General features: G+C 48.9%; 1 protein-coding gene across 2 annotated transcripts in view; it reads left to right on the top strand.

The window, feature by feature from the left end:
- Positions 1–23969, top strand: part of SYTL1 (synaptotagmin like 1) — a 492061-nt gene that overhangs the window by 308996 nt on the left and 159096 nt on the right. For both annotated transcript variants that reach the window (XM_075335915.1, XM_075335916.1), the window contains exon 5: positions 13740–13785. In XM_075335915.1, the coding sequence (XP_075192030.1) occupies positions 13740–13785 (46 nt within the window). The remainder of the gene's footprint in view (positions 1–13739; positions 13786–23969) is intronic.

Below are 23969 nucleotides of genomic sequence, written 5' to 3'. Positions count from 1 at the left end.
ATGTTTGGAACAAAAAAAAGCAACTGAAAAAAATGAGCATTTTTTATTGCGTTTGCGTGTTTTTTCACCTACTTCTTTTTGAGCGTTTTTTAGTCATGGCAATCATGGGGGTTCAAGCGCTGTACCCCCGCGGTCGCCAGGTCCTGGCTCTCGCTGCCAGGAGCAGTACCCGTGCCGCTCTTGGCAGTTTAACCCTCTAAATGCTGCAATCAATGTGATTGCTACATTCAGAAGGCAGGGAGAGGAATCGCTTACCCCTCTCTGGCGATCGGGTCCCTGTAGTGCAATCACAGGGATCCGATCACTGCCATGGCAACCCTGGGTCATCATCATGATGACCCCGGTTTCCTGAAGTATGGATCGCCTCACAAACCAGGGCACCTCCATCACAAGAGTTCCCTGCAACAAGGTCCCGTGGTAAAGACCACAAGGCCTAGGTGCAGGAAACCCTGGTGACATCACAAGGTGAACTGAGTTCATGGCGGCGGATCTGCAGGACACCCCAGTGATCCGCAGGCATGAACTCGATTCACCTTGTGATATCACTGGACTTCCCAGAAGTAATGTCCTGCAGTAAAGACTGAGATAAGGAAATGGCTGCAGGGAGCCCCAGTGACGTCAAATAAAGCATATAACACACAAATATTCAACGTGGGCATTACACATGCGTTTTTTCCTGCATTTTTCACTGACTCCATTGAAGTCAATTGGTTAAAAAGCAGGAAAAAAATGCAGAAACAACTGACACGCTGCTTCTATTTTCAGCAACAAAAACTGCAAGAAAACAGCGTGGGCACAGCAAGTCAGGATTCTCAGACTTTGCTGAGATGATTTTTCCTTGCTTTTATAGATTAAAAAAGCAAGGAAAAACGCATGAAAAAAGCCACGTGTGCACAAGGTCTTCTGTGTATGTAGCAGAGCAGTGCACAGTAATTTAGCTGGATTTAGATACAGGACCTGGCTGTGCGGCTTTCATCAAACTGCTGCAAACACTCCCCCCCCTCTGCTCACAGTGTGACTGATTCTGTGGGCTGGCCCCCATCACCTGATCAGCCTCATCCCCCCCCAAATCCCAAAGTGTCCAAAGCAGCATACATTATTACATTAAGATAACATAGAACGTAAAGAAGGTCAGATGCACTTTCCTGCCACAGCTCACCCCTCTCCACATGATCGCACATCAGTAAATAAACAATCAGACGCTGTCGGTGACTGCACAGAGCGATGGAAGGGAAGCAGAGTATATACAGCCTGCGCTGCTGCCCTCACCTGTTATATCTCCTGCAGAGGCCGGCAGCACAGTGTATAGTACTCACGTGCAGAGACTGGAGGGGGCAGAGCTCACGCTGCCCGGCCGCTGCTACTGAAAATGCAGGAACCGCTCTCACTGACAGGAGCGGCTGCTGATCTGCAGCGCGGGCCCCTAACCTGCGGGCCCGGTCGCAATCGCGACCCCTGCGACCGCGGTAGTTACGCCCCTGGTACCCGACCGTATGCTACCAACTGGAACCATGGTCAAGAAGCATTACAATTGGTTCAGGTGAGAACTGACATAAAAAAAAATATATAATAATTATTATATTGTATATATATACATATGTATACCCAGAGTGGTTTAGATGCAGGGGAAGTCAGTCCGGCATAGAGGGAGCAAACGAAGGATCCACAGTGTGCGGGGTAGTAGTCATTCCGGATGCATACTGCGAGGTGGGAGATGAAAGAAATCCATCGATAGAAAATCAAATATGTCGAGGATCCCACGATGTTGTTCCTGTATGAGGATGACGGATATCCAAGGCAGAGTCCAATTGTCTCTGTAAAAGACCAGGCCAGCGTAGACAGATTATCAACGACTAAAGAATTGCACAAGACCTAAAAGTAGTAGAGTACAGACTATTAGATGGCAACTGGAACGAGCATATATCGCCAGAGGTATCATCCCAAATAGCCTGTAAATAGGAGTTCCTCGTTAAGACCAGCAGGAGCGACCTTGTGAAGATGAAAGATCCACTTGGATTCTTGTTGTAGAAGCCATTTTTTACAAGAGCCTCCCCGCCCGTTACCAACATACCTCTGTAAACCCACCACCCGAATGCCTCGTGTACTCCCCTGATGGTGGGTCAAAAAATGGTTTGCGACATATGTAATGAATAGTGATGAGCGAGTATGCTTGTCACTACTCGGTACTCGGTATATGCGACAGTTCTGGGACTGTACCCGGCTCTTCCCGATTTACCCTAGTGCGTTGGCAAATCGGGGTAATAAGGAGTTAATGGCAGCCCATAGCTGCCAATAAATCCTAGATTAATCATGTCAGGCGTCTCCCCGAGAAACCTTCCATGATTAATCTGTAAATTACAGTTAAAAAACACACACACCCGAAAAATCCTTTATTAGAAATAAAAAACAATAACAAAGTCCCTCATCACCAATTTATTAACCCCGACAACTGTCGCATCTAATGTATGCGGCAATTCTGGGCGGCTGCTGACTGATATTGTTAATAAGAAAGCCGCGGAGACACCATCACGTGTTTCTCAACGCTGGCAGGAAACTAGCCAGATCTTTCACCGGGAAGGAACAACCACGGGAAGGGCAGTCTCCAGTCAAGGAGACCACCTATACCAAACATGGTATCCATCCACAGACAGCCGTTTCGGGGTATTTGCCCCTCATCAGTGTGGAGTAGGAATCTGGCTAGTGGGGGCAATGCCTAGTATAAGACTACTTAAGCAAGCATTGTTGACCTTAGGGAGATCAACATATCCACTGCGGAGACACCATCACGTGTTTCTCAACGCAGTGATTCTAGAGCATTGCCCCCTGGGAAGTATGCAAATAAGAAAGCCGCGGAGACACCATCACGTGTTTCTCAACGCTGGCAGGAAACTAGCCAGGTCTTTCACCGGGAAGGAACAACCACGGGAAGGGCAGTCTCCAGTCAAGGAGACCACCTATACCAAACATGGTATCCATCCACAGACAGCCGTTTCGGGGTATTTGCCCCTCATCAGTGTGGAGTAGGAATCTGGCTAGTGGGGGCAATGCTTGCTTAAGTAGTCTTATACTAGGCATTGCCCCCACTAGCCAGATTCCTACTCCACACTGATGAGGGGCAAATACCCCGAAACGGCTGTCTGTGGATGGATACCATGTTTGGTATAGGTGGTCTCCTTGACTGGAGACTGCCCTTCCTGTGGTTGTTCCTTCCCGGTGAAAGACCTGGCTAGTTTCCTGCCAGCGTTGAGAAACACGTGATGGTGTCTCCGCGGCTTTCTTATTTGCATACTTCCCAGGGGGCAATGCTCTAGAATCACTGCGTTGAGAAACACGTGATGGTGTCTCCGCAGTGGATATGTTGATCTCCCTAAGGTCAACAATGCTTGCTTAAGTAGTCTTATACTAGGCATTGCCCCCACTAGCCAGATTCCTACTCCACACTGATGAGGGGCAAATACCCCGAAACGGCTGTCTGTGGATGGATACCATGTTTGGTATAGGTGGTCTCCTTGACTGGAGACTGCCCTTCCCGTGGTTGTTCCTTCCCGGTGAAAGACCTGGCTAGTTTCCTGCCAGCGTTGAGAAACACGTGATGGTGTCTCCGCGGCTTTCTTATTTGCATACTTCCCAGGGGGCAATGCTCTAGAATCACTGCGTTGAGAAACACGTGATGGTGTCTCCGCAGTGGATATGTTGATCTCCCTAAGGTCAACAATGCTTGCTTAAGTAGTCTTATAATAGGCATTGCCCCCACTAGCCAGATTCCTACTCCACACTGATGAGGGGCAAATACCCCGAAACGGCTGTCTGTGGATGGATACCATGTTTGGTATAGGTGGTCTCCTTGACTGGAGACTGCCCTTCCCGTGGTTGTTCCTTCCCGGTGAAAGACCTGGCTAGTTTCCTGCCAGCGTTGAGAAACACGTGATGGTGTCTCCGCGGCTTTCTTATTTGCATACTTCCCAGGGGGCAATGCTCTAGAATCACTGCGTTGAGAAACACGTGATGGTGTCTCCACAGTGGATATGTTGATCTCCCTAAGGTCAACAATGCTTGCTTAAGTAGTCTTATACTAGGCATTGCCCCCACTAGCCAGATTCCTACTCCACACTGATGAGGGGCAAATACCCCGAAACGGCTGTCTGTGGATGGATACCATGTTTGGTATAGGTGGTCTCCTTGACTGGAGACTGCCCTTCCCGTGGTTGTTCCTTCCCGGTGAAAGACCTGGCTAGTTTCCTGCCAGCGTTGAGAAACACGTGATGGTGTCTCCGCGGCTTTCTTATTTGCATACTTCCCAGGGGGCAATGCTCTAGAATCACTGCGTTGAGAAACACGTGATGGTGTCTCCGCAGTGGATATGTTGATCTCCCTAAGGTCAACAATGCTTGACTGATATTGTTAGGCTGGGGGGCTCCCCATAACGTGGAGCTCCCCATCCTGAGAATACCAGCCTTCAGCCATATGGCTTTATCTGGCTGGTATTAAAATTTGGGGGACCGCACGCCGTTTTTTTAAATTATTTAATTATTTATTTCACTGCACAGTATAGACACGCCCACCGGCTGCTGTGATTGGGTGCAGTGAGACACCTGTCACTCAGCGTGGGGGCACTGCAACCAATCATAGGCGCCGAAAAGCAGGAAAGCAGGGAATACGAGATTGTTTAATGAGCGGCCGACTTTTTCAAAAGAGGAAAAGCCGCCGGACTTTAGTGAACAGCTGTGCAGCGCCACAGCAGTGATCGGGGAACAGTAAGTAAGAAAGAGGGGGGAGAACGACCGACAGACTGTGAGAGGGGGACAGACAAGACAAAGAGAGACCGACAGAGCGAGACCGACCGACGGGAGATAGAATGAAAAAATAAATGACCGACATCGCTAGTAAAAAGCACAAAACGTGCGTTTTGGACATCGGAGTGCCACACAATGTTTTTACGTAAAATCTTTCATGTAATAATCTCAAAAAGTAACATACACCAGCTCTATCTCACTATTGGGTATGTGCCCTTAACATTTCCGCCATGAAAATTCATTTTGGTGTCATTTTGGAAGGTTTTCTGGTGAGTCCGTAAAAATGGCGTAAAACTCGGACAAAATTGTTCACAGCTGGGACTTTTGAGTGATAAATGCTTCAAGGGGTCTTCCCCATGCTGTTGCCATGTCATTTGAGCACTCTTCTGAGACTTTTCTGACATTTTTAAGGTTTCTACATGCTGCCGGGGGTCATTTCATAAAAATACTCGGGTCTCCCATAGGATAACATTGGGCTCGGTGCTCGGGCCGAGTACACGAGTATCTTGGGATGCTCGGCCCGAGCCTCGAGCACCCTTGCTTTTTGGTACTCGCTCATCACTAGTAATGAACTTGCCTTTTTTGAGGTCAGAGGCTGCCAAATTGATGTTCGAAAAGTGCTTCTGAATCCTTTTTCTGCATTCCTGGGTGGTTTGTCCCACGTAGACCTTATTACAGGGACATAAGAAGCAATAAATCCAATTTTTGGTTTTACAGTTAATGTAGTTGGTAAGGGCGTGTTCTTTGGAGTCCTGAGGATTCAAAAAGATGTTGGAGGTGGGGTGCATAAAGCTGCACACATTACAATCCCCACAGGGAAATGATCCTCTGAGGATGATCCCCCGATGGAGTCTGGTCACATGTCTAACAAAGTGATTCTTGGAGATGAGATCTTTGAGATTCGGTGCCATGCGTGCCATAATCTGGGGAAACGGGCGGATGACATCTGAAGTCTGTATATCTGTGGTCAAAACTGGCCATCGATTGTGTAAGATGTGTTTAATTCTGTCCCACTGATCATTATAGGTTGTGATGAACCTAACCTTATCATCCGTCCACCTGGGAGTAGCCACAGTCAGGGACGCCTGAGATTCTGAAGCCGCACGTTGGTAGGCTTTAGATAGAACCCTCTTAGGATATCCCCGGGCACGAAATCTATTTGTGAGCAAATTAGCCTCATGTCGGAAATCCGCATCCCCGTGCAGTTGCGTCTGAGACGCAGATACTGACCTACAGGCACCCCGTTTTTGATGTGTGGCAGATGGAAACTGCCATATTCCAGGAGGCTGTTGGTCGCTGTCTTCTTCCGGAACAGCGTGGTAGATAGACCATTATCCATGACAGAGACCTGAAGGTCCAGATACGACACACTGACGCCGGAACTGTTGTAAGTCAAAAAGATATTAAAGGCGTTATTATTCAGTGATGAAATAAAGGCCTCACATTCTTCCTCTGTGCCAAGCCAAATGAAAAAAATGTCGTCTATGTATCGACACCAGTGGCGCACCAGACTTTGGTATTGTTTTGACGGAAACACCACCGTGGCTTCCCACCACCCTAAGAACAGGTTGGCGAAGGCGGGCGCACACCGGGCACCCATCGCCACGCCAGAGGTTAGTTTGTAAAAACCCCTGTCAAAAAGAAAGTAGTTATGTTTAAGCACATAATCCAAAAGATCAATGAGAAGAGAATCGTGCATGCGGTCCGAATGTCCCTGTGCATCCAAAAAATATGTGAGCGCATGCAAACCCTCCTCGTGGCTAATGTTGGAGTAAAGGGACTCCACATCGCAGGTGACCAAAAGGGGAGCCTGCGAAGGGAGTCTGACTTTCTTGCAGATGTTAATAAAGTGGGAGGTGTCTTGGACAAATGAGGGTAATCTGGTCACCAACGGTTGGAGATAAAAGTCTATGTAAACGCAGACTTTTTCACATAGACTTCCAATGCTAGACACGATAGGTCTCCCTGGTGGTCTGCTGGTGGACTTGTGAATTTTCGGCAGCATGTAGAAAGTGGGGATAGTTGGATTATCAACCCACATGTAGTTCCTCTCGTCAGTTGAGATGATACCCACCCGAAACTCTTCATTAAGTAGACGGTGCAGTTTGATGGTAAAGGGGCCAGTGGGGTCAGAGGGCAATTTGCTGTAATAGATAGTGTTTGAAAGTTGTCTATGGGCCTCTTCAAGATAAAGCTCCATAGGCCAAATCACAACATTGCCCCCTTTATCCGCCTCGTTAATGACAAATTTGTTATTATTACGTAAATTGTCAATGGCTCTCTTTTCTGCTACCGTCAAATTAGGGGCTCGTGTGTTACCGGGTGTCAGTTGCAGAAAATCTGCCTTGACTAATTCAAAAAATAGTCTGACAGCCAGTACCATAGTAAAAGAGGGACTGGTACAAGATTTCTTCTTGAAGGGGAACTTACCTCTGCCTGTGTTCGTGCTGTTTTCCTCTAAAAGTCCTAACAGATCACAGAAAGCCTGCTGCTCATCTGGTCTTAGGGTGTCCGTGAGAAGAAATCTTGAAAATTGAAACCAACATTAGGCACGAGGAGGGTTTGCGTGCGTTCACATATTTTTTGGATGCACAGGGACATTCGGACCGCATGCACGATTCCCTTCTCATTGATCTTTTGGATTATGTGCTTAAACATAATTACTTTCTTTTTGACAGGGGTTTTTACAAACTAACCTCTGGCGTGGCGATGGGTGCCCGGTGTGCGCCCGCCTTCGCCAACCTGTTCTTAGGGTGGTGGGAAGCCACGGTGGTGTTTCCGTCAAAACAATACCAAAGTCTGGTGCGCCACTGGTGTCGATACATAGACGACATTTTTTTCATTTGGCTTGGCACAGAGGAAGAATGTGAGGCCTTTATTTCATCACTGAATAATAACGCCTTTAATATCTTTTTGACTTACAACAGTTCCGGCGTCAGTGTGTCGTATCTGGACCTTCAGGTCTCTGTCATGGATAATGGTCTATCTACCACGCTGTTCCGGAAGAAGACAGCGACCAACAGCCTCCTGAAATATGGCAGTTTCCATCCGCCACACATCAAAAACGGGGTGCCTGTAGGTCAGTATCTGCGTCTCAGACGCAACTGCACGGGGATGCGGATTTCCGACATGAGGCTAATTTGCTCACAAATAGATTTCGTGCCCGGGGATATCCTAAGAGGGTTCTATCTAAAGCCTACCAACGTGCGGCTTCAGAAAATCAGGCATCCCTGACTGTGGCTACTCCCAGGTGGACAGATGATAAGGTTAGGTTCATCACAACCTATAATGATCAGTGGGACAGAATTAAACACATCTTACACAATCGATGGCCAGTTTTGACCACAGATATACAGACTTCAGATGTCATCCGCCCGTTTCCCCAGCTTACGGCACGCAGGACACCGAATCTCAAAGATCTCATCTCCAAGAGTCACTTTGTTAGACCTGTGACCAGACTCCATCGGGGGATCATCCTCAAGAGGATCATTTCCCTTGTGGGATTGTAATGTGTGCAGCTTTATGCACCCCACCTCCAACGTCTTTTTGAATCCTCAGGACTCCAAAGAACATGCCCTTACCAATTACATTAACTGTAAAACCAAAAATTTGATTTATTGCTTCTTATGTCCCTGTAATAAGGTCTACGTGGGACAAACCACCCAGGAATGCAGAAAAAGGATTCAGAAGCATTTTTCGAACATCAATTTGGCAGCCTCTCACCTCAAAAAAGGCAAGTTCATTACCTCTGACGCAAACCATTTTTTGACCCACCATCAGGGGAGTACACGAGGCATTCGGGTGGTGGGTTTACAGAGGTATGTTGGTAACGGGCGGGGAGGCTCTTGTAAAAAATGGCTTCTACAACAAGAATCCAAGTGGATCTTTCATCTTCACAAGGTCGCTCCTGCTGGTCTTAACGAGGAACTCCTATTTACAGGCTATTTGGGATGATACCTCTGGCGATATATGCTCGTTCCAGTTGCCATCTAATAGTCTGTACTCTACTACTTTTAGGTCTTGTGCAATTCTTTAGTCGTTGATAATCTGTCTACACTGGCCTGGTCTTTTACAGAGACAATTGGACTCTGCCTTGGATATCCGTCATCCTCATACAGGAACAACATCGTGGGATCCTCGACATATTTGATTTTCTATTGATGGATTTCTTTCATCTCCCACCTCGCAGTATGCATCCGGAATGACTACTACCCCGCACACTGTAGATCCTTCGTTTGCTCCCTCTATGCCGGACTGACTTCCCCTGCATCTAAACCACTCTGGTTATACATATGTATATATATGCAATATAATAATTATTATATATTTTTTTTTATGTCCGTTCTCACCTGAACCAATTGTAATGCTTCTTGACCATGGTTCCAGTTGGTAGCATACGGTCGGCTACAATATATGCGTTCCACTCAGGATGATTGGCTCCTCTGCCTATGGTGGTGGCCTTGAACCATCTGCGGTTTCTGATGTGTACTTCTGCATACCATGCGCTTTTTTTGCTTCACAGATTTTTCATGTGTGTGCATGTGCTTATCTGTGGGTGCATGAGCACACACATGCACCATTACTTGGTTTTATTTCTGCTGTCTTTTGGTATGCTCATATATTTCAGTTGTGTTTTTATTTCATTACTACCATTCCCACTTCTGTTGGGCATCTTCCTGGTGCCTATATTTATGCACCTCCCCAGTTCAAGTTTAACCCCATGGGTCTGGTAGCACAGGCTCTCTCTGCTTCCCAATGTTTTTAGGCTCTCACTTATTTACTCAGCCATTCTTCCTTATATTATGTTCCGGCCCCGGGGTCCTTAATGTGCGTGCAGCGGCAGATGCGGACACAAATTGTCTGCATGTGCGGTTTCATGTTCACACTACTCCCATTTTGTTTATTCTCCTTGCATATGTTTGCTATTTGGATGGACCGCAATTTCATGCTGTTTTGGTATGGGTCTTCATGCTGCCTCTATTTCTGCCTAGTTTGGCCTCCTAAATAAGCCACTACGTCTATTGTGTCTATTTTGCCATCAGGGTTCCTTGTTACAATTGTCAAATTGTGGGTTTAAAATACCGTATTTTTCGGACTATAAGACGCACCGGACTATAAGACGCACCCTGGTTTTAGAGGAGGAAAATGGGAAAATAAAACTTTAAGCAAAAAATGTGGTCATGACACACTGTTATGGGGCGAGGATCTGCTGCTGACACTGTTATGGGGGTAATGTCCCCAAATTCTCTACTAAGGTACCCCATCCTGGTAATGATCCTCCTGCCTTGTATATGATCCTGCTATAAACCCCCATCCAGCCTGTTCACATACCCCCCCCATCCAGCCTGTTCACATACTCCCCCCCATCCAGCCTGTTCACATACTCCCCCCCATCCAGCCTGTTCACATACTCCCCCCCATCCAGCCTGTTCACATACCCCCCCCATCCAGCCTGTTCACATACTCCCCCCCATCCAGCCTGTTCACATACCCCCCCATCCAGCCTGTTCACATACCCCCCCCATCCAGCCTGTTCACATACCCCCCCCATCCAGCCTGTTCACATACCCCCCCCATCCAGCCTGTTCACATACCCCCCCCATCCAGCCTGTTCACATACCCCCCCCATCCAGCCTGTTCACATACCCCCCCCATCCAGCCTGTTCACATACCCCCCCCATCCAGCCTGTTCACATACCCCCCCCATCCAGCCTGTTCACATACCCCCCCCATCCAGCCTGTTCACATACCCCCCCATCCAGCCTGTTCACATACCCCCCATCCAGCCTGTTCACATACCCCCCCCATCCAGCCTGTTCACATACCCCCCCATCCAGCCTGTTCACATACCCCCCATCCAGCCTGTTCACATACCCCCCCATCCAGCCTGTTCACATACCCCCCCCATCCAGCCTGTTCACATACCCCCCCCATCCAGCCTGTTCACATACCCCCCCCATCCAGCCTGTTCACATACCCCCCCATCCAGCCTGTTCACATACCCCCCCCATCCAGCCTGTTCACATACCCCCCCCATCCAGCCTGTTCACATACCCCCCCCATCCAGCCTGTTCACATACCCCCCCCATCCAGCCTGTTCACATACCCCCCCCCATCCAGCCTGTTCACATACCCCCCCCCATCCAGCCTGTTCACATACCCCCCCCCCCATCCAGCCTGTTCACATACCCCCCCCATCCAGCCTGTTCACATACCCCCCCCCCATCCAGCCTGTTCACATACCCCCCCATCCAGCCTGTTCACATACCCCCCCATCCAGCCTGTTCACATACCCCCCCATCCAGCCTGTTCACATACCCCCCCCCATCCAGCCTGTTCACATACCCCCTCCCATCCAGCCTGTTCACATACCCCCCCCCCATCCAGCCTGTTCACATACCCCCCCCCATCCAGCCTGTTCACATACCCCCCCCATCCAGCCTGTTCACATACCCCCCCCATCCAGCCTGTTCACATACCCCCCCCATCCAGCCTGTTCACATACCCCCCCCATCCAGCCTGTTCACATACCCCCCCCATCCAGCCTGTTCACATACCCCCCCCCATCCAGCCTGTTCACATACCCCCCCCCATCCAGCCTGTTCACATACCCCCCCCATCCAGCCTGTTCACATACCCCCCCCCATCCAGCCTGTTCACATACCCCCCCCCCATCCAGCCTGTTCACATACCCCCCCCATCCAGCCTGTTCACATACCCCCCCCCCATCCAGCCTGTTCACATACCCCCCCCATCCAGCCTGTTCACATACCCCCCCCCATCCAGCCTGTTCACATACCCCCCCCATCCAGCCTGTTCACATACCCCCCCCCATCCAGCCTGTTCACATACCCCCCCCCATCCAGCCTGTTCACATACCCCCCCCCATCCAGCCTGTTCACATACCCCCCCCCATCCAGCCTGTTCACATACCCCCCCCCATCCAGCCTGTTCACATACCCCCCCCCCCATCCAGCCTGTTCACATACCCCCCCCCCATCCAGCCTGTTCACATACCCCCCCCCAATCCAGCCTGTTCACATACCCCCCCCCATCCAGCCTGTTCACATACCCCCCCCCCATCCAGCCTGTTCACATACCCCCCCCCATCCAGCCTGTTCACATACCCCCCCCCCCCCCCATCCAGCCTGTTCACATACTCCCATCCTGCTATATGCCCCCATCGTGCTCATATACCATCCTGGTATATGGCCTGAATCCTATAGCACAGAGAAGAAAAACGTTTATACTCACCTTTTCCTCACTCCCTGCAGCACCGATCATATCTTCCTCTCTGGCACGCTGACCTGTGTGTGTGGAGCCGTTCCCCTGCAGCACGCGATGTCTTCCTGTCTGTGCCGATCAGCTGACCGGCACAGATCAGCTGACCGGCACAGACAGGAAGACATCGCGTGCAGCAGGGGGGCGGCTCCACACACGGGGACGGGTGAGTGTACTGATTCACTGCACCCCGCACTGGTAATGACGCGCGGGGAGCAGTGAATACAGCCGCACATGATCACTCCAGGCTGTAATTGCCAGGGGTGATCATGCGGCCGGCTCTTTGCTATGCACGCGTCCCCGCTCGTCCTCCCGCCCACCTGCCAGTGCCGGCTTCAGCGCTGAGAGATGGGCGGGAGGATGGGGGTGCATATGTAATGAGCGGGCCCACGTGGTCACGGCAGGCGCTGCTGCTGCCTGCTCGTGCCCCCGATGACCTGCAGCACCCTCATTCCCGGCCGCAGCCTTATAGTCAGACCATAAGACGCACCCCCAACTTTCCCCCAACATTTGGGGGAAAAAAAGTGCGTCTTATGGTCCGAAAAATACGGTAAACAAGATATGTGCTTTGCTTTATCTTAGCACTTTTTGCTCTACCCGGTTTAACCTGTCATGCTGGCTATGCTTTTTTTACCTTGCGCGATTAGCGCCCCCTGGGTGCAGTTCATCTTTGCACAAATCCATGTTATTACACTGTTTTTGGCCTGTCCCGCTACCTGTCCGTCCCCCCGTCAGTGCGCATGCGTGCACACTTCCTGGATCCTGAAGCCGGCGACGCCGTCACATCCTCACAGGTGATCGCTATATTATTTGCGTTTTGTATGTATTTAACCTGTCTGAACTTCTCCACTCTCACACTTTCCCTGACGAAGCCGCCTGCGTGCGGCGATACGCGTGGGGCTGCTGCACACCCTGTGACCCTGTATCTACTATTACAGCCTCCTATCCTTCACAGGTCCCCTGCCCTCGTATGGAGCATACTTCCTGGCCTTGCTTTGCCATCCATCTATGTTGAGCCACTGGATCACGGCTCCCCCTCAGGTGCTACCCCTTGCCAGGGTCCTTGTTTCTACACCTGGCCTTTCCCAGCCCTATATATGTCAATAGTGCTGGCTTGCATGCCATTGCATATGTATCCTACATTTCCAGGATTGCATGTAAGAATGCCTATATATACCTCTTATAAAGTGGGCAGGATAAGGCATTTCTCTTGGTGAGTGTCTCTTTTGCTCTTGCTACCCTTACAGAAATCACTATTGTGTTTATTGTCCTGTTCATATATATTTATTTGTGCAGGGGACCTAGATACTGCCACTGTTGGCTGTATCTAAACAATTATGTATTATTACAATATGGGGTCATTGTTTATCTCTGGTCACTGGTTGTGCAGCCTTGTCTTTTAATTGTTTTTAATCTTTATTCAATAAAGGTTTGCTATTTTTCACATTGGGCTGTGCTCAATTGTGTGCAACATCTTTCTCTTTGTTCCACTTAAGTCCGCATTGGGCTATTTTGTATAACTACAGTTTTACGTGAATCAGATTTTGTAAAGTCTTTTTCATTACATGTATCATTTGTTCTCTGTGGTAAAAATCCTTCAACAAAATAGCAGCCTAATATATTTTCTTACACTGATTAGTTGTCTTGTTCTGTCATGTATCATAGGATATCCAGTGTGCATCCAGAACAAGAATCATCTGATGAATGTCAGGTATGTGCCATGCAGAAGTAAAGTGCCTTGCTGTAGGTTAGGCTATGTTCACACACTGCATCTTTTACTGCGTTTTTGGTGCATTTTTGACATTACAATGATGCACCTAAATGCATACATTTTCTTCTCCCAGTAAAGTCTATGAGATTTCTATTTTGCTGTCTACACAGTGCATCTTTTTTTGCTTACATCTTGGCTGTGTTTTTGAAGACGTAGCCAAGATGCAGCATGTCAATTCTTTTTGCGTCTTATCCCTACATTTTGGAGGACTGGCAGGTCAATCCCCCGATGACTCGGGGTCGGTGGGGGATTGATCCCTGGTATCTGGATAGATGCCGGTTCCCATAAAGTTAATGGGGACCAGAATCTGGTGCAAAGTGGTAGGAGCAAGCGCTTCATACTTACCGAGTCACTAGTACGGCTGCCACACTGCTCCGCGGCCGGTCATTCACTTCATGGGCCGCTCATTACCTTCATTGAATGTGCACTGCTTCCCCCGCCCACCAGTGGCTTTGATTCGTTGCAGTCAGACGAGTCCCCACCCTGAGTGACAGCATGTCTGACTGTAACCAATCACTGACTCTGGTGGGCGAGTCTATATCGTACAATAAAATAAATAAACAAATAAATAAAAAATGGTGTAGGACCCCCATATTTTGATACTAGCACAGATAAAACCCAACAGCTGGGGCTGCTATTGTTAGGCTGGAAATTGACAAATAACGATCGCCCTTCCCACCCTAACAATATCAGCCCGCAGTTGTCTGCTGTACCTTGACTGGTTTTAGAAAAATGGGGGAGACCCCACATCATTTTTTTTTAAATAAATCAAATGACTAAAAAAAAAAGTGTGGGATCCCCTCTATTTTTCATAACCAGCCAAGGTAAAGCAAATAGCTGAGGGCTGCAGCCCACCACTGCTGCTGTTCCTGTGCTGGATATGAAAAATGGGGAGTACTCCACATCATTTTTTTAACAAAAAAATAAAAAAAGCAGCTAGCCAAGCTGGCTATCTCTCTATCAAGCTATTCTGCTATTTCTTTCTATCTATTGTATCTGTTCTTTCTTATTATCTATCTGTCTGTTATCTATCTATCTATCCTACATATCTATTCTAGGTATCTATCAATTATCCTATCCTATTTTGTTTCTCCTTTAAAATACACATTAACAAAAATGCTGCAAAACGTCATGCGGTTTTTTTGGGCCACAAGTTGCATTTTCTAAGACCATTGGAAAAAGATGCACTCAAGATGCACTGTGTGAACATAGCCTTAGGAGTTTGGAGGTAAAGGGACTCTGTCAGCATAGAATGACTGTTCATTTAGGTTCTCCTTCCCACCTACCACTGGCATGGGTATAGTGCCATTTGTTGTGTTTCAATTACTTTCCTTTTTCAAGATAATTGTTTGCTGTCAATGAATGAGAACACCAGTGGTGTAACTGGAGTCTGGTGGGCCCTAGTGCAAAATTTGGCCATTGACCCCTACTTGCATGTTGGTCAGATATATGGGCCATTGTAGTGTTCTAAATCCTATGAGGACACTAATGTCACCCATTATGGAACCCTTCCTTGAATAGTGAGCTCCATTCTGAACACCTTCTAGTAAGAATGTCCCCCATCCTGGGCGCCTTGCAGTTATAGTGTCCAACATCCTATGCCCATTCCAGTAAGAATGTTATCCTTCCAGTAATAATGTCCAATATCCTGTGTCCCTTCCTGATATAATGCCCCCCATCCTGGTGTAATGCACACATCCTAACTCCTTCCAGTGATATATGTCCTCGATCCTGGTACAATCTCCCCCATCAGTAATAATATCCCCCATCCTGGGCCCCTACCAGTAGTAATGTCCCTCATCCTGGTGTAATGCCCTCCATCCTAGACCCTCTCCTAGTATAATGTTCCCATCCAGTCCCCTTCCAGTAATAATGTGCCCTATCCTGGTATAATGTCCTGCAGGGCCCATCTTGTAATGAAGTTCCCTGCTCATTTGCTCTTCTCGAACACATTAAAAAAAAAATATCACCTTCCCCCACTCCTCAACCGCTGGTGCAGTGCCTAAAGCTGCTATGGGAGACACAGGATGTTACTGCTTGCACTGCCTGTGACTTGGCACGCCAATGTCAGCTGCCAGCCTCTGATTAGCCAGTGGTGTGTATTGCAGTACAGGAACATGGCTGGTCTCTGCACCATAATACATTTCAGCTGAATAATATGAGTTCTTGGAAGCACATTCAGCTGAAATAGGCTTTGGCGCCTCAAGCACCCCTCCCTCGTGAGTCTAGTTGCAGTTGCCACTGGAGAACACACATGCAGAGGTACCAAGCCATATACTGCTCTGTTCTCAGCTGCAAAGTGTATACAGTTGTTTCTAGTCTGTGCAGTGGTTTGTGAGCTAAGGCAAAGGCTAAACAAAGATGTAGACAAAAAACCTGACAGTACTCCCAAAACTGCAATATGAACAGGTGCATAACTGTACATGACATAAAATTACAAAAAAGAATAAGAACCATGAATGTAAGAATATAAACATGCATTACTCTCACTCTCCCTCTCTCCCACTCTCTCACTCACCCTCTCTCTCTCTCTTACAAAATGTTATTGTAAATGCGATGGTGCGGATCAACATACACACACATACATACACACACACACACATACACTCAGCTTTATATATTAGACTAGCTGTAGTACCCAGGCATTGCCCGGGATACTAACTGTCTCTGTCTCTCTCCCAGTCTCTGTCTGTCTGTCTCTGTGTCTCTTTCCCTGTCTGTCTCTGTGTGTCTGTCTGTGTCTATGTCTCTGTGTCTATGTCTCCTGTCTGTCTCTGTGTGTCTGTCTGTGTCTATGTCTCTGTGTCTATGTCTGTGTACCGCCCTCATGCCAGTAGCCGGCGCTGCTTGGGTCCGGGCCTGCTGGGGTGGTGGCTCGAGGGTCTCCGGACCCGGGGGTCTCACGGACACACCGAATAAAATGGGGGGACGTAGATGTACCGGCTAGGCCGTATAAAGTTCATGACGCCACCCACGATGTGTGGTGAGTTGAGACACCACCGCTGCTGTGATGGGGCACCCGGGGGAGATGTAGTGGCAGCTGGATGTTAACCCCTCCGTGCGTAGGGATGGTTGCCCCGGGGCCCAGTGTCTAGTATAGGGTATAGCGATAGCAGGGGAATGCTTGTTTACTCACAGTCAATAAATCACACGAGTCTCTGGTAAATCAAGGTGCTGGTGGCCGATGCCGCGGCCGGTTGCATTTGGGTCCCCCACCCAGGCTGGTGGTCTCTATCCTTTTCCTCTGCACTGACTTTGTGTAACTGGATTTCCCAGTCTGAAACTCAGGCGTCCGCTCCCGGCTGGATGTGGCCTAAGGAGTCGTGCCCGCAGATGCTGACCAGTGGAATCTATGGGCCCTGGCGGTGACCTTTTATCACTATCGGTGGGCTGGCACCGTTCAACTTGAATTTCCTCTGCTGGAGCTACACTTAGCTCCAGCCCACACTCCTCTCCAAACTTTCACTGAAGCTCAACTACAACTGCTGGTTTTCCCACCCCGGGCTGTCTAGACCCCTCGGTGGGTGTGTCCCAACCGCCTGGTCACGCCCACTGGTGTGTCTATCTTTCCCTAAGGGGGGGTGACTAGGGTTTCAGGTCATAAGGATAAGGCTGCACATCAACGTTAGATAATAGTATAATGCTATAAGCATACCGAAAAACATTGAAGCATACAATGAAAACTGCCACTTGCTAACTTGAAAGTGTGAATAATGAAATGCATACCTGCCATGAATATTAGGAAAAAGGAGATATTTAGCAATCGCATTGATCAATGTAACTGAGCCCCAAAACCTCGTCAAGGTATATCTCTATATTGGGGTCCCTAGCTCTATGACCCTAACTGTGTGTCATCTCATTGCAATTAAAAACTGCTATGTGTGAAGAGGGGTAACCGAGGACTTTCTTATATAGGAGATGGAAAAAACATGGCCGAAAGGGGTGGAGCTGTGTTCAGATTCAGAAAAAAAACTTCATAATACTAAATAGGATAACTATTTAGTATTAAAGGGTTTCAGGTCAGCTGTGTGTTTCCTAAGTGAGGGAAAGGTGTTGTGCAGGGGCTTATCTGTGAATACCTTGTTTGGCCAGGGCGTTACATTCCCCCTTGGTTTAATACAGACCGTCCGCGGGCTGTTCGACCACGAACATTTATTGAACTGAACTGGAAAAGATGAAAAGGGTAAAACAGATTACAAGTATACTAACATATTTACATTCAAGCATATTTAGTTTCTTCCCTTACGGGAGGCATTTTTCTTAAACGTTGCACAATAAAACCGGGACGGGACGGACCGGGTCCTTCTCACCTCACCCACCCAAAAACAACCTAGCCCTGATACCACCACTAAAACACTGGTTGGCACCCCTTGCCCAAGTCCAGGGTAGGTCCGGGTGTTGCCCTAACAGGCCGGGTAAAAAGTTCCTTACCCGGCAGTCCTTTTCAAGGGCCCCACGTCCAGGGGACCCCTGACCCAGAGGTTAGTCACCGGTTTTGCTGGTTACAGGGCCTCAAATAATATTAGCCACTGGGTAGATTTCAAATATCAGATTCTAAGATAGCAAACTTTCTCTTATTGCAGAAAATTATTTAAAAATTAACTTTTAATAGCTCATCTAAAATCGTGGTCAGACTCACACAGATAAAAAGACAAACACCTAAAAAGGTTTGGCCTCTCCTGTCTATTCAAGGATATGTGCAAACCAAAACTGTAAATGGATTACCACCACTATAATAGTAGGACTTATCTCACCTCATTCAAAGGTGCCACTTACATTAAAGTCCTCTATAATGAAATAAACGGATTTGTCTCACCAAATTTCATAGGTGCCACTATTTTAGTCATTGGGGTCCAAAAGCTCTCATAATGGAACCCCTTAAAGAATCAGGTGTACCTCCCAACGCGTTTCGTTCAGGAGAACTCTTCAGGGGAATCATAAATGCGGCAAATCCTTTTCAGTTCTCATAACATATGAACCTGTTATTTATATCACATGCTGAAACAAACATATAGAGTAACAATAAGTATCAGCATGTCAGTCATTTTATCAAGTCTTCATATGTAAGGAAACTCACCAAATAGTATAAACTCATCACAGAGTCAAATTGCGGTATATCCAATTCAGGTCCCACAGAAAATGGACCTGTCACCTAAGTAATATGCTGAGAAAAATGTGCAAATTGACAATAAATATCAGCACGTCAGATGCTGTTGCACATATAATTGGGGAACTTACCACATGGCAGGAGCGGCCGTGCTTCTCACTCTATCAATGAGTCACCGCATAATGCCAGTGTTTAAATGTTCCCTCTTACCTTGGCGTGTGACATTGCTTTCGCCCTCCCGATCACATGACAATATCCGGATGTGCCGCGTCATAATGTTTACGCGGTTACCATGGCGGTACATACCGCCGGATCACACCGTATGGCGTTGTTTCCGCCCACTAAGTCACATGGCAACAAACAGTTAATCACGTCAAAATGTTTACGTGGTTACCATGGTGCACGCCATCCTCTCTTCAATAGGTCATGTGACATGACGTCACACGAACAAAAGCCCATTCATTATCTTATACAGAAGAGAGCAGAGTCACTCTGTTTGGCTAGAGGATACCAACGTCTCATCCAAAGGTAAATATCAAACTAATATACAGGAGGGCATTCACATGCTTTGTAATAGTAGAAAAAAGCTTTAATAAAAACTGATTGTAATTTGGAACCTGCTCCCGCTTATAAAGTCGGTTTAACCAATGCCTATCACTAACAATATACAGGTGACTGCATACCGTGCTAACACGGATCATAGCCATATCACCGAATGCTCTGAGATATACTCCTGGAGAAAAATAGCCCCATAATAAAAAGTATATCACCCAGATATATGGCGGTTTCACTAATAGTTCCAAGATTATTATTAGACTCAAACGGCCAGTTTTACAAAAGAACTCAAAAAATTGATGGTGAAATTAATACAGAAATAATGATGAGAAGGTATTTCCAGAGGGATTTCAATGGTGCATTGATCATAAAAAAACCCTCTCTACGCCTGAAGCTAGAATTTCCACAATGGGCTTTCTGTCAAAATCTTTTCAGCTACAGAAGGGGACTGTTACGGTTGCTGTGGCACTGGAGACTATGTTCGGATTTCTTGCTACTGCATGACCAGCTGAGGGAGGATTCTCCGGTCGTGATGTCTGTGTAACCAAACCCCCTTATCCTCTAAGAATAAACACACGGACTGCATGCGACTTGGTTCAAAATGGCCACAGCAGCCTTTTATTGCCTATTGTTTTACAAACTAGCACCTTAGGGACGCCGTCCAACGGGCGACCCAAAACAACCACATAACGGTAACAATAGACAATAACATTTACAATACCCCCCGGGGTAGGCCCAGTCCACTAACTACTACTCCCCCTGTCCCCGGCCGCAACACACCGACCCAGAGACGAGGTGCCAATCACCCACGGATTGACCCCCACACTTTGGCAGATCCCCGTGCCTGCCACATCCCGGAAACCGAGAGCCACCATACCAAGACAATGACTCCCGGTCCAGCCACCAATCACTTCCAAACCTCTGGACCAGACCTACCCCCACCGCTGCTGTGACAAAGAGTATCCCAACTACCCAAAACATATCCCCAACATAACAACACAAAAGGGAGGGTGGGCGGGGATCGTTCGGCGTCCGGAAACAGAAGAGGAGGTAACTCTTTCCTCTCCCAGACTAACCCTTTCCCTGCTCCTCCTCTTCCTCCCAGGCTAAGACCATCCCCCAATGCCATATTAGGCATATACACAACTGTCCCTATTAACCCCATCACTCCCTACCTCCCCCTTGGTCATGTCGCCCCTCCCCCCCAAGTGGGTCCGTGGCTTTCTTGACCAGCTGAGGGAGGATTCTCCGGTCGTGATGTCTGTGTAACCAAACCCCCTTATCCTCTAAGAATAAACACACGGACTGCATGCGACTTGGTTCAAAATGGCCACAGCAGCCTTTTATTGCCTATTGTTTTACAAACTAGCACCTTAGGGACGCCGTCCAACGGGCGACCCAAAACAACCACATAACGGTAACAATAGACAATAACATTTACAATACCCCCCGGGGTAGGCCCAGTCCACTAACTACTACTCCCCCTGTCCCCGGCCGCAACACACCGACCCAGAGACGAGGTGCCAATCACCCACGGATTGACCCCCACACTTTGGCAGAACCCCGTGCCTGCCACATCCCGGAAACCGAGAGCCACCATACCAAGACAATGACTCCCGGTCCAGCCACCAATCACTTCCAAACCTCTGGACCAGACCTACCCCCACCGCCACAGGACAGACCACGTGACACCTTACGTGGCCTGGACCCGCCACACACCAAAAGCACGCTCCACACCATCCTGCAGACCCAACGCCCATAAATCCAGACCGACCTCGTTGAGGTGCACACCATCACCCCTCCGAAATCGCCAATCTGCCGGCTCCAAATCCCTGTGCCTTACCACAATCCCACCATTCCTGGTCACAAACCTAGCCACCACCCTATTCACTTGGGCCCTGGCCTTATTAACCTTCTCCACCGACCGAGCCCCTCTCCATGCCAACCTGGTCAATATGTCGGACCATACGACCAGCAAACCAGGATACCGCTTCCACAACTGCAGTAAGTCAATCTTTATATCTCGGATCAAATCCCGCGACGCCCTGGCACCAAGATCATTACCCCCCACATGTAATACCAGCACATCCGGGGGCCGCTCAACTTTACAATGAAAACGAAATTCCGGGACCACCCTGCCCCACTCCATGCCCCGAACTCCGATCCATCGAACAGTCGCCTGCGCACGATCGAAACCCAGCTGTCGACCATTCGGGCGGACCTCAGCCCGACGGGCACCCCAAAATATGAAGGAGTGCCCCAAGATCCAGATTAGGCACTTCCCTATAACAAATAAAACAAAACGAAAATATCAAAACCAATAACAGCACAACCACCAACACAGCTAGAAACACCCCTTTCCTCAAACCTTCCGCACGTAACCAAAGTACCATGATGCTACAACAACTGCGGTCTCACATACCGCCGAAAACAAGAAGATTCCCATCTACCAATACGCTTCACCACCTCATCTCCAAGCCCCCAACGAGCTGCCTGCGTCGCTGCACCAATTCGGAATGAATGCGACCCGAATTCCTCAGGGCGCTCCCCCGCGTTACGTAGACTTAACCGCAGCACCGCCACAAACTGGAACCTCGACAAAAACGACCCATTCAAATGCCGCAACAACGGGCCTGGTAAGCCTCCCCTCACGGCCATAAATCTCTCGACTAAACGCACAGGGCACAATTCCTCTCCTGGAACCGCATATAACACCACCAATCTACCACGGCCCAGCTGATCCATTTTAGACCGGCGAATCTGGCACTCCACCTGACTACCGCTCACTCGCACGTCCTCAAGCATCAAACCACCCCCCGTCACCCTGGACGGGCTCACCAGCTCGCCTATCCGGAAAGCCCCATAAAAAGCGAGACCGAAAGCCGTTGTGAACAGAACCGTCTCCTACACAGACTCACAAATGCCGCTCAGGCCACCCACCATCCGTCTCAACAAACCGAACGATACAGGACGCCTCTTGTCCCTCTCCCGTACGCCGCGGCGAAAACCCTGCAAAGCCTGACGAACCCGAAAATCCTGTGAAACATCACGCTCCCCTCTCATTTTTAACCAAAACGCCACTGCCGACACCCGATGTGCCACAGCCGATGCCGATCGCCCGGCTGAAAAATCCGTACTCACCAACGACAACAAAGCCACCAAGTAATCCACGCTCTCCCCACCAAACATCAGACACAACAACTCCTCCCATTCAGCCCACACCTTAGCATACCGGCACCAAGTCACCTCGGTCACCGAGTTCCGAATCAAGTCTGAGATCACCGCCTCACCAGATGCCACAAATCCTCGGGACACTCCACTCCAACTTCGTCCGCCCACGGCAACAGCGCCCGAAACCTGCTGAACTGAAAACGAGACAAAGCATCAGCCACCTCGTTGTCAACACCCGGAACGTGCCTTGCCACTACCTGCACATTCAACTGCAGACATCTCAACACTAAATGCCGCAAATACACCACCACCGGCTCCGACTTAGCAGACAAGTTGTTAATCGCGTGCACCACCGCCTGGTTATCACAATGAAAACACACTTTCCTTCCGGAAAAGTGCGACTGCCACTGCAGGGGGATCTGCTGGCCTCTCTCCCACTGCCACTACAATGGGGAATAGCTCTAACAGAACCAATTTCCTAACCAAGCCGCTCTCCCACCACGCCTGTGGTCACTGCCCGACACACCAATGACCTCTGAAGACAGCCCCAAACCCGGCCGACCCCGCCGCATCCGTAAACAGCTGCAACGCCCCGTTAGACGCCACCCTCTCCATCACCAGCGTCCGGCCGTTAAAATGCTGCAAAAATTGATCCCATACTTCCAAATCGTCCCTGATCGCCTTTGTGATCCGCACAAAATGCGCCAGTGACCTTACCCCGGCCTTCGCCGTCGCCAAACGCCTCGCAAACACTCTCCCCATCGGCACAATTCTGCAAGCAAAATTCAATTTTCCAAGCAAGGACTGCACCGCCTTAAGCCGCACCTTCTTCGCCGCTTTCACCCCCGTCACTGCGGTCCTCAAATCACGGACCTTCTCCGCCGGCAACCTGCATTCCATAGCAATGGAGTCAATTTCAATTCCCAGAAAACACATCACCGGCGCCGGGCTTTCCGTCTTATCCGGCGCCAAAGGAATCCCGAAGCTGGCCGCAACTTTTTGCAACGCAAATAGCAAACCCGCACAAACCATCGAACCCGCCGGCCCGACACACAGGAAATCGTCCAAGTAATGAATGATGGACGTAAGCCCGGACACGTCCCGAACCACCCACTCAACAAACGAACTAAATGCCTCAAAGTACGAACACGAAATGGAACAGCCCATTGGCAAACAACGATCAACATAATAACTGCCATCCCACCAGCAACCCAACAAATGCTGACTATCTGGATGAACCGGTAACAACCGAAACGCCGCTTCCACATCCGCCTTTGCCATCAATGCACCC

This window comes from Anomaloglossus baeobatrachus, chromosome 2, assembly GCF_048569485.1.
Source record: "Anomaloglossus baeobatrachus isolate aAnoBae1 chromosome 2, aAnoBae1.hap1, whole genome shotgun sequence".
Taxonomy (NCBI): Eukaryota; Metazoa; Chordata; class Amphibia; order Anura; family Aromobatidae; genus Anomaloglossus; species Anomaloglossus baeobatrachus.
The sequence above is the reverse complement of the archived record's forward strand: the minus strand, read 5'-3'. Positions and strand labels throughout refer to the sequence as shown.